This window comes from Hordeum vulgare, chromosome 2H, assembly GCF_904849725.1.
Source record: "Hordeum vulgare subsp. vulgare chromosome 2H, MorexV3_pseudomolecules_assembly, whole genome shotgun sequence".
Classification (NCBI taxonomy): Eukaryota; Viridiplantae; Streptophyta; class Magnoliopsida; order Poales; family Poaceae; genus Hordeum; species Hordeum vulgare.
The window spans coordinates 644,805,035-644,818,776 of NC_058519.1; the positions used below are offsets into that span (position 1 = coordinate 644,805,035).

The window sequence follows — 13,742 nt, forward strand, 5'->3', positions numbered from 1 at the left end:
AGCAACAACACAAAGACGCATCTTGTCCCCTTTTGTCACTGGGATATAGAAATTTGCCAGGTTGAACCTACTACAGCGCACCATTCCCACTGAAGAAATATTAATCTAGTTGGCCAAACTATCTTAATAGATTGGAGAGCATTACGAAGCTATGATGATCATGGAATTAAGAATCATAATAATTAGAGGTGACTCAAATAATTTTCATGAATAATCTGAACATAAACCCACAATTCATCGGATCCCAACAAACACACCATACATAGTGATTACATCGCATAGATCAAAGCGAAGATGCGATGAACATGGTATTGAAGATCATAAGACAGAGAGATTGCCATCTAGGTACTGCCTACGGACCCGTAGGTCTATGGTGAACTACTCACACATCATGGTGAGGGCAGCAAGGTTGATGTAGAGGCCCTCCGTGATTGATCTCCCCTCCGGTAGATCGCCGGAACGGAGGTTTAGATGGCCTCTCGTTGGGACACAGACTTGCGGCAGCGGGAAAAATCTTTCGGGAGTGCTCTTAGGGTTTTCGGAATATTTGTGAATTTATATGCCAGAGAGAGACGTCGGGAGGCATCCAGGGGGACCACAAGCCACGAGGGCGTGGCCAACTTGGGTCGGGCCCTATTGGCTTATACCTCCCTCGTGCAGCCTCTCATCCACTTCAGATGCTTGCAGGTCTTCATATAGTCCAGAAAAAATCATATTAAAGTTTCGTGGCATTTGGACTTTGTTTGGTAGGCTAAACGTGTAAAGCAAAAAACACGCAGAAAATAGGAACTGGCACTGGGCACTGTGTCAATAGGTTAGCTCTAAAAAATATTATCAATTGGTACATAAATGCCCAAAAAGTATCCTAGAATGATAATATATCAGCATGGAACAATGAAAAATTATAGATATGTTGGAGACGTATCACCAAGCACCCAAGAGTAATAAGCTTCTCAAACTTCACTTCCACGTATCACCGTGGAGAACTCAAATCGATGCACCAAATGCAATGGCAAGGGCACACAGAGTGCCCAAGTCCTTCTCTCTCAAATCCCACCACAACAACTAATGTTATGGAAGAAAATGAGAGGAAGAACGGAGAAGAACATGAAGAACTCCAAGATCAAGATCCAAGGGGTTCCCCTCACAAAGAGGAGAAAGTGATTGGTGGAAATGTGGATTTAGATCTGCTATCTCTTTTCCCTCAAGAACTAGCAAGAATCATTGGAGGGATTGAGAGTTTGCAAGCTCGAAGAAGGTGAACAATGGGGGAGAACACGAGCGCAAGAGTTAGGGACCATTGGGGAAGAAGACCCCCTTAAATAGGTCCCTCAAAATCCAACCGTTATGCACTTAGCTCGTGCACAAGCGGTAGTACCGCGCAAGGGAGTGGTACTTCCGCTTGCAGCGGTACTACCGCCCTGCACAAAGCGGCACTTCTGCTTGACACGGACAAAGGGACCGAATAAGTGAGAAGAAAAACTAAGCGAAAGTGAGGACGGAAGGGATGGGCGGCAGTACCGCTGGAACGGTACAACCGCTCCTCCCCAAGCGGTACTTACGCTTAAACTATAAAAAGCATTGAAGATGCAAGAATAAAAATACAAGCGGAAGTGAGGTCGGACCTGGAGGGCGGCAGTACCACTTGGGCAGTACTACCGCTCTTCAGCGCGATACTTCCGCTTTGAGAGAGAAAACCTGTCATGGCACTAAAACTAACATAATTTTCACATACGAACTCCGAATTGAGAAAACTCAAGCTGGTTGGTTATCTTAGTATCATTTAGTTATGAAAATGCCAATGATATATAGAGATGTGAAACCTATATGAATGAAGAACCGGCAAAAACTCCAACATCGAAAACATCATAGAAGATGCAGATGAACTCCGTTTTCGATGAAGTCGAGCTTGTCATGAAGATGGCCATAAGCTCAATAACGCACAAAGATAAAAGCCAACTAAGAACCAAGAAATATGATGATGCCAAGAATGAAATGGTTTGAGCTCTCAACGAACGATACGATCAAGCTACTCACTTGAGAACCCCCCCCCATTGATAGTACGACAATCTATCCTATAACCCAGTCTCCCAACTAACACAATGAGACCGATAAAATAGAAAACCTATGAAGTACAAACCTTTTCCTTGCGCATAGTCCACTGGAGCTAGATGATGGCAATGTTGTCCTCCTCAAGATGGATCACCTTTCTTGATTGTGTCGGCTCGATGAAGACTAGTAGATTGCTCCCCATACTCCACTATGGGCGAGCCACTCTTCAGCACATCTTCACAAGTCCATTGCCACCACAATGGATGGCAAGATTCAAGCATGATCTCTTCGTGATGCTCCACTTGAACTTGCACACCGCAATCTTGATGACGATCACCACTTGATGTCATCCTCCATGGGTTGTATGAGGTCTTCCTCTTGAGCAAACCCGTGGAAACACACATAACCCACATAGAACTCTCACGAAGACCATGGGTCAGTACACAAAGCATAATGGACAATGCTTACCATACCATGGGATCACTTGATCCCTCTCGGTACATCTTGTACGCTTTCTATGTTGATCAACTTTATTCACTCTTTGACTTAGTCTTAATCAACCTTGTGTCTTATATTCTCTATGACCAATCTTTGGATAAAACCTTGAATACCACCTTGGTCATCATACAAACTCCTTGAAACCAACATCTGGACTTCAAGAAGTGCCTATGGACAAATCCTTCGAATATAAATTAAGGCAACTATTAGTCCATAGGGATTGTCATCAATTACCAAAACCACATATGGAGAAATAGGCTCTAACAAGTAGGAACAATTGGATCAACATGGTTAACAATTATTTCTTCCTTCTTAATTCTAACAGGTTCCTCGGGTAATTTTTTAATGGGAGTATGATATTTGTACCACTTTTCCTTGGGAAGGTCAACATAGGTAGCAAAAGATTCGCGGAAAGTAGCTACTATCTAAGAGTCAAGGCCATATTTGTTGCTAAACTCATGAAAAGGAGAAGTTTTCATGAAAGACTTAACAGAATCAAAATTAAGCTTTATACCTGACTCTTTACCTTCATCGAGTTCCCAATCTTCGGAGTTGCGTTTAATATTTTCCAAAATATCCCATCTGAATTTAATATTCTCCTTCATATAGGAACCGATAGCACAAGCATCGAGTAATGGTTGATCGTCGTGAGAAAGCCGAGCATAAAAATTATGTATAATCAACTCCCTTGAGAGCTCATGGTTGGGGCAAGTGTGCATCATAGATTTAAGCCTCCCCCAAGCTTGAGCGATGCTTTCTCCTTCATGAGGCCAGCAATTATAAATAAAATTCCAATCATGATGAATTAGATGCATGTGATAAAACTTCTAATGAAATTCCAACTTCAAGAAAGTCCAATCCCATGATCCAATATTATCCAATAGCCTGTACCACATTAGTGCTTTTCCCTCCAAAGATAAAGGGGAAACTTTCTACTTAACTTTGTCTCTAGGTAGACCTGAAAGCTTAAACAATCCATAAATCTCATCGACATATATCAAATGGTAATCATGATGAGTTGAACTCGTATAAGGATTAGCCAGCAGTTTCTCTACCATACCCGAAGGAATCTCATAATAAATATTTACAGTAGGTTCAACAGGTTGAGGAACAATTTCCTCAACTTCCATTTGAGGCGAAGATGTCCCGAACAAGCCACTCAAAGGGTGACCGTTCATAGTGATAAGCAACAGTAAATTTCAACACGTACCGAAAGTGTTTCCTTACCAATTTCCACTTACCAAAGGCGCTTCACTCCCCGCCAACAGCGCCAGAAAAGAGTCTTTATTACCCAGAAGTATAGGGATCAATTGTAGTCCTTTCAATAAGTAAGAGTGTCGAACCCAACAAGGAGCAGAAGGAAATGGTAAGCAGTTTTCAGCAAGGGATTGTCTGCAAGTGCTGTAAGTAACAGTGATAGATAGTTTTGTGGAAAGATAATTTGTAACAAGTGTCAAGTAATAATAGTAGCAAATCTGCAACATGGTAGCCCAATCCTTTTTATAGCAAAGGGCAAGCCTCGAAATTCTCCTATATAAAGCAAGCGCTCCACCGGACACATGAGAATTTATGTCTAGTCATGTTCATCATATTGAGTTTATTCGTGTTCGCTACTTTGATGATTTGATATGTGGGCGGACAGGTGCTAAGGTGTTGTTCTTACTTGAACTAACAACCTACTTATAATTACCCCCTCTCACAAGCATCCACAACAACAAAAGAAGAATTAATAATAATCTAACCATAGCATGAAACATGTAGATCCAAATCAGCCCCTCATGAAGCAACGCACAAACTGGGGTTTAAGCTTTTGTCACTCTCGCAACCCATCATCTATTTGTTACTCCAAAATGACTTCCCTTAGGCCCATAACATGGTGAAGTGTCATGTAGTCGATGTTCACATGACACCACTAAGAGAAGTAACAACATTCATATCATCAAAATATCAAACGAATACCAACTTTATATGGTTAGTTATAACAAGACTTCTCCCATGTCCTCAGGAACAATAATTACTACTCACACATCATCAACATGTTCAAGATCAGAGGTGTAATAGTAATAATTAAGGATCCGAACATAATATCTTCCATCAACTAGTCCAACAAGCATCAACCACAAGATGTAAAAAAAACACAACTAGTAACCCACAGGTACCAATGTGAGGTTTTGAGACAAATATTGAATACACGTGATGAACTAAGGTAGGATATGAGATGGTGTTGGTGAAGATGTTGATGAAGATTGGTCCTCCCATGAAGGAGGAAGCCTTGGTGATGACAATGGATTTGATTTCCCCCTCCTAGAGGGAAGTTTCCCCGACAGAATCTCTCTTCCGGAGAGCAAAAGGCCTTTGCCCAGTTTTCTACCTCGAGATGGAGGTGCTTCGTCCCAAAAGATGACTTATGAATTTTTTTTCTAAGGTAAAACACACCATTAGGAGAAGATGGACGCGAGAGGGCCAACTGGGCGCAATCAGGGGGCGCCCTGTTGGCTTGTGTACAGCTGGTGGCCCCTCTCCGGTATATTTTTGGCCAAGACATTCTCAAATATTCCACAAAAAAACTCCGTAAAGTTTCAGGTCAGTTGGAGCAAGTTGTTTTTCTGCCTTTTTCTCGGTTTCTCGGTCCAGAATTCTAATTTCCAGATATTTCTCTGTCAGTGATGTAGCTTGCATATTCAAAGAGAAAGAGCATAAGAATTGTATGATAATAAGGGATAATGGGTAGGATCAACGCAAATATCAATAGTAATTCATGATACAAAATGAGCGTATCAGCGCTCGACACTTCTATGTGTGCAACTATGGCGGGTGATACGTCTCAAACGTATCTATAATTTTTTATGGTTTCATGTTGTTATCTTGTAAACTTTGGATGTTTTATGTACCTTTTATATCTTTTATGGGACTCACTTATTAATTCAGTGGCAAGTGCCAGTTCCTGTTTTTTTCTGTGTTTTTGACTCTTTTCAGATCTAATTTTGGAACGGAGTCCAAACGGAATAAAATCCCCGAAATAATTTTTTCTAGAACAGAAGAAAATCGGGGGACTTGAGGGCCAAGGCAAGGGAGCCACAGGGGGCCCACAAGCCATGTAGCCGCCACCAGGGGGGACGGCGGCTACCAGGCTTGTGGCCTCCCTGGCACCCCCTGCCCTAGCTCTTTGGCCTATATATTCCCTAAAATCCAGAAAAAATCAGGGCATCCACGAAAACATTTTTTCGCCGCCGCAAGCTTCCGTTTCCGCGAGATCTCATTTGGAGACCCTTCCCGGTGCCCTGCCGGAGGGGACTTTGGAGTTGGAGGGCTTCTACATCAACATCATCGCCTCTCCAATGACTCGTGAGTAGTTCACTTCAGACCTACGGGTCTGTAGTTAGTAGCTAGATGGTTTCTTCTCTCTCTCTTGGATCTTCAATACAAAGTTCTCCATGATCTTCATGGAGATCTATCCGATGTAATCCTCTTTGGCGGTGTGTTTGTCGAGATCCGATGAATTGTGGATTTGTGATCAGATTATCTATGATATATATTTGAGTCTTTGCTGATTTCTTATATGCATGATTTGATATCCTTGTAAGTCTCTTCGAGTCTTGGGTTTTGTTTGACCAACTAGATCTATGATTCTTGCAATGGGAGAAGTGCTTGGTTTTGGGTCCATACCGTGTGGTGACCTTTCCCAGTGACAGAAGGGGCAGCAAGGCATGCATCTTGTTGTTGCCATCAAGGGTAACAAGATGGGCTTTTATCGTAGATATGAGATTTTCCATCTACATCATGTCATCTTGCTTAAGGTGTTACTCTGTTCTTATGAACTTAATACACTAGATGCATGCTGGATAGCGGTCGACGTGTGGAGTAATAGTAGTAGATGTAGAAAGTATCGGTCTACTTGTTTTGGACGTGATGCCTATAGATATAATCATTGCCATAGATGACGTCACAACTTTGCGCGGTTCTATCAATTGCTCGACAGTAATTCATTCACCCACGGTCTACTTGCTTTCATGAGAGAAGCCACTAGTGAACACTACGGCCCCCGGGTCTATTCACAACTGTCGTCTCCACTTTCGCTCTTACTTTGCTTTGTTTTCTTTTTGCTTTCAGTTCTAACTTTGCAAACAATCTATAAGGGATTGACAACCCCTTCATAGCGTTGGGTGCAAGCTCTTTGTGCTTGTGCAGGTACTTGTGACTCGACGTGCACCTCCCACTGGATCGATACCTTGGTTCTCAAACTGAGGGAAATACTTATTGCCGCTGTGCTACATCACCCATTCCTCTTCAAGGGAACACCAACGCAAGGCTCCAAGGCCGCGGGGAAATCCTTTGCATATTTTCCAAGGAAGTCCCTATAGGCGTAGCCCGTGACAGAAGGATTCCTGGCGCCGTTGCTAAGGAAGGTTTGTTGTCGCAGTAGCAGCGGGCCTATACTAGTACCCGCCATTGCACGGTTTCAGAACTAGCACTGGCGGGTGCCACATCCTGCCTGCCACTTGTTGGGGTTCACCTATAAGCTTTTCCCCAATAGTGTCATAGAGCCTCTATGTTGTTGTAGTTGTAGATGTAATTCAAATTGGCAATCCTCTCCTGCTCACGCGTAAGCATTGGAGCATAACTAATGACAGGTCTCTCAGCATGATGGACAACTTTCTTGTGCAGGAACATGAGCCATGCCCGAATCACACCTATCAGTGTGTTACCTGAACTACCAGCCGCATTTGTTCCTCCATAACCTAGTCATGAAAAATGGCTCCCCCGCGTTGTATTACAAAGAAACCAACCGATACATCCAACAATAGATGGTGGGGAGCCCAGCAGCACAGTCACACCCAAAAGAAACGAAAGAGGAAAAATAAAAGAAACAAATGCCGACAACGACGGATCGACAAAAATGAAGAAGCCTCGCGACCATGGCGCCCCCCGAGGATCTCCCACCAAGCTCCAAGACTCTGAAGCGTCGGTACCAATCAACACCTCCAAGAAGGACTGCAACAATGACAATGCTGCTGCCAAGGGTTTCCCCCAGTACACGATGAGGCGAGAGGAAGGGTAGCCCCCGACGCCCTCCAGGAAGGTCCGACAGCACCCACATGCGCCACCGCATCGGTGTCGGCCAGGCCGACATGGGTTTCCAACGATCCCAACCTGCACCTCGGACGCTCCGGAGCCTACCACCAAACCGACCACCACCCCGCGCCAACACGGTCTTGAAACCTCCACGCCGTCTCACCACGGCACCACGAATTGAGGCTTGCACAATGACGAGTAGGACCCGGGACTAGGGACAGTAGCACCGTCGGCACACGGAAGGGCTTAACCTTCATCGTTAACGACGATAGCCGATCGGACGCAATAGGAGCAGCATACCACGCCCGTTGGCCCACAGGCCCGTCCGGGCCATCAGAAGCCCGTAAAGCTCCCACCATCGTGCTGCAGCAGGCTCAGCATTGGCGTCGCCACACCCCATCCGAGATGCTCCTCCTTCTCACCACACAGAAGACAACGAAGCCACGTCGGCGGCCGGCCTTCTAGGGCCCAGATCTAGACCGAGGCGCACCGCCGGCTACCCCACGCCACCATGCCCTCTTGCCACCAAGGAGCCACACCGCCACCTCGCTCACCGCCGGCCATCTCCGCCGGGTCACCGGGCCACCGCATTGCCGAGCATCACCGCTGTTGCCCTGCCCCGCGAAGGAAGACGTGCGCACGAGTACATAAGGTCCCGCGGTCGCTGACCCTACCCGACCCAGGGCCGGGGACGCCCACCCACGATGGTGGGGGGAAAGGGAAAGGAGGGGGCCGACAAGGGGAGGAGCGCGCCGCCCCGGCCGCCTCCCGGGGATGCGACGCTAGGGAGGGATCAGGAGGAGGTTGGGAGGGTTGGGACATGGATCCGTATGGCGCGACCGACCGCCGATGGCGGCGGTGGGGGGAGGCCAGCAACGACGGGTGGGAGGCGGGCGTCCATAACCTAGTCCACATGGAAAAATCAGGTGGCGCGGTGCGTTGAACAATGGGAAAGTCGACGCTACACCTTGCCTAACGGCCGAACAACGTAACTAACATAAGGAAGTGGGGTGTTGCTTACCGTCATCGGAGGCGAGGACGGTGAAGGAAGGGGGTTGAGTCAAGGATGACTAGACGATGACCAAATTGAAGGGGCGCGCTGGTCCTGCTGCCGGATAGTGTTGATGTCGCATCCGTCGTCGCCGCTTCCACAAATCTGAGTCATCGCCGCCGCCAGTGGTGAGACTAGAGGTTGTGATGATCGAGTAAATGGGAGGAGGGGTGAGGCTAGATTTGTGTCGTGCCGACGCGCGTGATTTCCATCTTTCGCCATCCTTACTTGCTTTTGAGTTGCTCCCTTGCGTGCGAGTTTGCCTCGCACTCAGCCTGTCTTGCTAGAAACTGTCGATTCAAGGGTTTCCAACGAGCCAGGCTATGGAGCGCTTTAAGCTGTGTACCATTGCGTTCCAGCTAAATCTGGTCGGGAGGGATGCGGTCAACCAAACACATCTTAGAGCATCTCTAGCAGACCCCGTATAATGTCGACCCACATAAGGCGTTTACAGTTCGACGAAGATATGTTTTGCGGGGCGAAATCGTGCGCTGCAGAATAGACCCCGTACGTGAAACTGTATAATTTGAAAAAACTTCCGCGGGAGAAATTGCAACCATGCTGATCATTCATAGTTCATCACATGCTACATGATCGTACATACTACATTCTACTACTACTAGAGGGGGTGGGGATCTCGCGACGGCGAGGCCGAGGTCGATGTACTAAAATGGACGAGCTCGCGGCCGAGGACGACACGATAGAGGAGGTCAGTCTTCCTCGTCGGAGCTGACAAGGTCGATGAACTTCTCCCTCTGCTCCTCGTGGATGCGCCGCCACTCGTCTTCCTTGTCCTTCGCGGCGAGGTTGGCCGCCACAGTCTGCTTGAACAGGAGCTCTACATACGGCCCCACGTGGCGTTTGAAGGCCGAAGAGGGCTCGCCGATGATGAGAAATGCGAGAAAGAGAGTGGGGAATCACGGCAACGGGGGGAAAGGGTTTCGACCCGTATCTGTCCCGCAAACCCGTAAATATACGGATTCGGGGTGAGGTCTGCGGGTCGTGGTAAAAAACATTACGTGCCGGACGAGTATACGGGCTTTGTTCTATCCAGAAAATAGGGCCGAACCTGTATGCTCGCCGGAGTTATGCGGGTTGGCGGGTTGTGCGGGGTGTGCTAGAGATGCTCTTAGGTGCGAGGCGTCGGTGTATGGACCGGACCCACGTGACACTAGACCGCAGCGCCCCGGCGGCAGCTCCCGCGCCCTACCAGCAGTACCCGACGCTCGCGCATCCACCCCTAAGGGCATGTACGATGGTGCTATCTTAGTAATGCCATGTAGGATAAATGATGAAGTGGAGGAGAAAGAACTCGTAAGATAAAGTTTGTCTTCTCTTATTTAAAAGAAAACAAAAGGTGACCTCTTAACACAATATATCTCATCATGTTTTTAGAATAACTAGTTATTGAAGATAAGGCTAAGAGATGACTCAAGACTTAAGATAGAATCATCCTATCAACCATTGTATGCATGTCCTAATCGACCGACACCCCGACCCCACACCGACCCTGCCCCACGCGCCAGCGTCTAACCGCAAGAAACGCCGACGACGACCACTTCGCGCGCGGGGCCCCGCATGTCACTTGGACTCCTCGGAGCGGTGGGATGGGACGCGTGGCGGTGGCGGCGAGGTCTCCCTCCGCCCACGCAACCTACCTATAGGCTATAGCAGCCCAACTCGCGGGCGGTGCGGTGCGCGGCCGGCCGAAAAGGAGACGACCACCAACTGCAAGTGGAGGCGAGCTTGCCTGCCTGCCTGCTTTCGGTGGAGTAGTGGAGCCGGAGAGCGACCCTCATCTTTCGGTGTCGCTGTCGAGGTTTCTATCAAATTCGGCCCTCCGGCGGCGGGGTTTGATTCCGCGGCGGCAGCCTCTGGTGGCGGAGGAGGAGGGGCAGGGAGATGGTGGCGGCGGCCACCCGGAGGTCGTTCAGGGACTCGCTCAAGGTGCTGGAGGCCGACATCCAGCACGCCAACACCCTGTGAGTCCCCTCTCCCCCAAATTCAAGAACCCAATTCCTCAATTTCTTCCAGGGTTTGGCCGGCGTGCGTCCTTCGCTCACCATGTCGTGAATTCCTCTGTCTCTTGCCGCGCTGGCGCTTCCGCAGGGCGTCCGAGTGCTCGCGGGACTACGACGGGGCGTGCCTGCAGATGCGCATGTCCTACAGCCCCGCCTCGCGCCTCTTCCTCTTCCTCCTCCAGTGGACCGACTGCAGCCTCGCCGGCGCCCTCGGCCTCCTCAGGATCCTCATCTACAAGGTTATATCTTCTCTTCTCGACTGCTCCGCGTGCGCGTGCCTCTGGTTTCCTTCCAGAATTTGCGGCATGTTAATTGAAGACGACTGTGCTTGTGTCCTCACGGAGTACCGCCTCTCTGCTTCCATTGATTCTGCAGGTCTATGTGGACGGCACCACCACCATGTCCACCCACGAAAGGAAGGCCAGCATCAGCGAATTCTACGGTAAATTCTCTATAAATAAATAACTGAAAACAACAGCAGATGATCTCGCCGTCAGTGTGTCGTGCTGGAGGTTGGGCTGATGCCCATTGTTTGTTTGCCTGTCCACAGCCGTGATATTCCCCTCCCTCATGCAACTGGAGCACGGGATCAGCGACTCCGACGACCGGAGGCAGAGGGCGGTGTGCTCCGAGAGGTACAGGAGGAGAGACGAGCCGGAGGACAGCAAGAGGCCCGTCTCCGAGATCGACGCCGAGATAGAAGAGGAGTGCGGGATCTGCATGGAGCTCAACAGCAGGGTCGTGCTGCCCAACTGCAGCCACGACATGTGCATCAACTGCTACCGTCAATGGTGAGTGAGAGCAAGAACCTGACCCCCATCTCGTGATTTTCTGTTTTTCTGCCCGTGTTCAGTTCATCTTTAACCAGAGCAAACATGTTTGGTGGTCCTTTGGTTCAATGCGAGCTTCAGAGCTTGCTTGGTCGATACTTCATTCTGGTGTTATTAAGTGCTTCGGCAGTCGCCACCAGAGCATCTTTATTCAGATGGCAATGCACTACTACGAGTACTCCCTTCCTCCCAAAATAACTGTCTCAAAATAACTTTCTCAAACTTAGTACAACTTTATACTAGAGCTAGGGTAAAGTTGAGACACTTATTTTGAGACGGAGGGAGTAGTAATTAAGCTGGCGTGACCATCATTTATGGAAAATACTCCCTCCTCTGTAAACTAATATAAGCGCGTTTTAGATCACTATTTTATTATTTAAACACTCTTATACTCCCTCCGTCCCAAAATAAGTGTCTTAAGCTTAGTACAATTTCATATTAGAGCTAGTACAAAGTTAAGACAGTTATTTTGGGACGGAGGAAGTATTAGTTTTCATAGGGAGTACTTAGGAAGCAACCTCTGTATCTGCATCTGCATCTGCTTGCCAGTTTTGTCCTTGGTTCTTACAAGGCCTGACTTTCTCACTATATCACTTACTCTCATTAAGCATTAGGAATTTACAAAGTTTCGCTCTGAAAAAGTTACAAGTTAAGTTCACTGCGTACACGTGAGTCAAGTGAAATTTCTGAGGTTTTAAGCTGTCAAAATGAGTTGCACTCTGGTTCTGCTAGAATGGTTGCCGCAGATAGTTGAAACTCTGCTGCCAAGCACAGGGTTGTAAGTTACAAATGTACGTTAGCAGAAACTGATTCATACTTCATAGATCCTCACATTTTATTTTATTTACCAATTTATATCTTCAGTGCATGAGCAGAGGAGCTTTCTCTGCAAATGATCAATTACATTTCACTAAACTGCCTGCTGCCAAGTGCCAAACAACTGCTCTGGTCACTGAACATGTGTTGAATCTTGTTGCAGGCGCTCAAGATCTCAATCCTGCCCCTTCTGCCGAGACAGCCTCAAGAGAGTGAACTCCGGCGATCTATGGATGCTCACCGACCACCGCGACGTGGTCGACATGGCGACCGTGACCAGGGAGAACATCAGGCGCTTGTTCACATACATCGAGAAGCTGCCTCTCGTCACGCTGGACAACATCTTCGATGCCTATGATTCCCATGTAAAATAACTTTGATCCGTTGACGATGACTTGCTCACGACAGTTTTCTTTTTCTGGGAGCGTTGACGCATGCCTTGTTGTTGGTGGTTCATGCAGAGGATGTTCCTCGTCCTAGGATGTGGCTGACCATGGATGGATGGAGCAGCTTGACAGAGAGACCCTGTGATGTGGTCGGTCCTCAGGCTTTGTAAATACATGTACAGATTTACAGTTTGCAAGGAAATGTTCAGGGGAAGTCAGAATAACAATATGTTATGCCGTGGAGTAATGCTTTTGTACAGATTTGTAATCTGGATGGGAACATGTAGTGCATGAAGAAGTTATTACTCCCTCCGTTCTTAAAGATATCTCTTTCTAAAGATTACGCTATAAACTGGAGGGAATATTTATGTGCTAATGCGGTTTACAGATGGTTTCAACTTAAAAACAAGGCTGCTTCAGCTCTCCTTTTCTCTGTGCGTGCGCGATTGCTGCCCCTAGAATTTTAGCGTATTCTGACATCTTCTGTCAATTCAGTTAAAAAGGCTGCTTAGAGCATCTCCTCTTCTGTAGATTCAGTTAAAGAGGCTGCTTAGAGCATCTCTAATAATAGAAGTGATGTAAAAATAGCTATTTTTAAAAAAAATATTGCATTTTTATTTAATTACACAAATAATACATCGTTTTGAAAATTTGCGAAAATAATACGGCCTCGGCCGAACCGAAGCCGATTGGCTTCAGTCGGCCTTGCTGTGACCGATAGGGTCTAGTCGGTCTTGCTATGATCGATTAGTGGCTAGTCGGCCATGTGGGAGCCGACGAGTCGATTAGTGGCTAGTGGGCCATGTGGAAGCCGACGATTGACTCGGCCACGTCATGCCAGGCCACTCAGCCTGGTGGGCAGGCAGTCGGCCTACTAGTGGCCGACAGGGCAGTCGGCCTTGTTGGCTAGGCCTACTAGTGGCCGACAGGGCAGTCGGCCTTGGCGTAGCCAACAGGAGGCAGGTAGGCCTCAGCTGCCCCCGCTCCCCCCTTCTTCCTCCTCCATTCCTCTTTG

The 13,742-nt window shown here is 47.7% G+C and overlaps 1 protein-coding gene across 2 annotated transcripts in view; it reads left to right on the forward strand.

Moving 5' to 3' along the window:
• Positions 1–13,049, forward strand: part of LOC123428311 (E3 ubiquitin-protein ligase AIRP2-like) — a 94,936-nt gene extending 81,887 nt beyond the window's left edge. The window contains exons 1-6 of one of the 2 annotated variants that reach the window (XM_045112508.1): positions 10,254–10,656; positions 10,784–10,934; positions 11,071–11,137; positions 11,246–11,486; positions 12,505–12,706; positions 12,803–13,049. In XM_045112508.1, coding sequence (XP_044968443.1) covers positions 10,577–10,656; positions 10,784–10,934; positions 11,071–11,137; positions 11,246–11,486; positions 12,505–12,706; positions 12,803–12,832 — 771 coding nt within the window. In that variant the 5' untranslated portion in view covers positions 10,254–10,576 and the 3' untranslated portion in view covers positions 12,833–13,049. Of the gene's footprint in view, positions 1–10,253; positions 10,657–10,783; positions 10,935–11,070; positions 11,138–11,245; positions 11,487–12,504; positions 12,707–12,802 lie in introns of those variants that run through there. The other variant, XM_045112507.1, reaches the window with a different exon arrangement.
• The last annotated feature ends 693 nt before the right edge of the window (positions 13,050–13,742 follow it).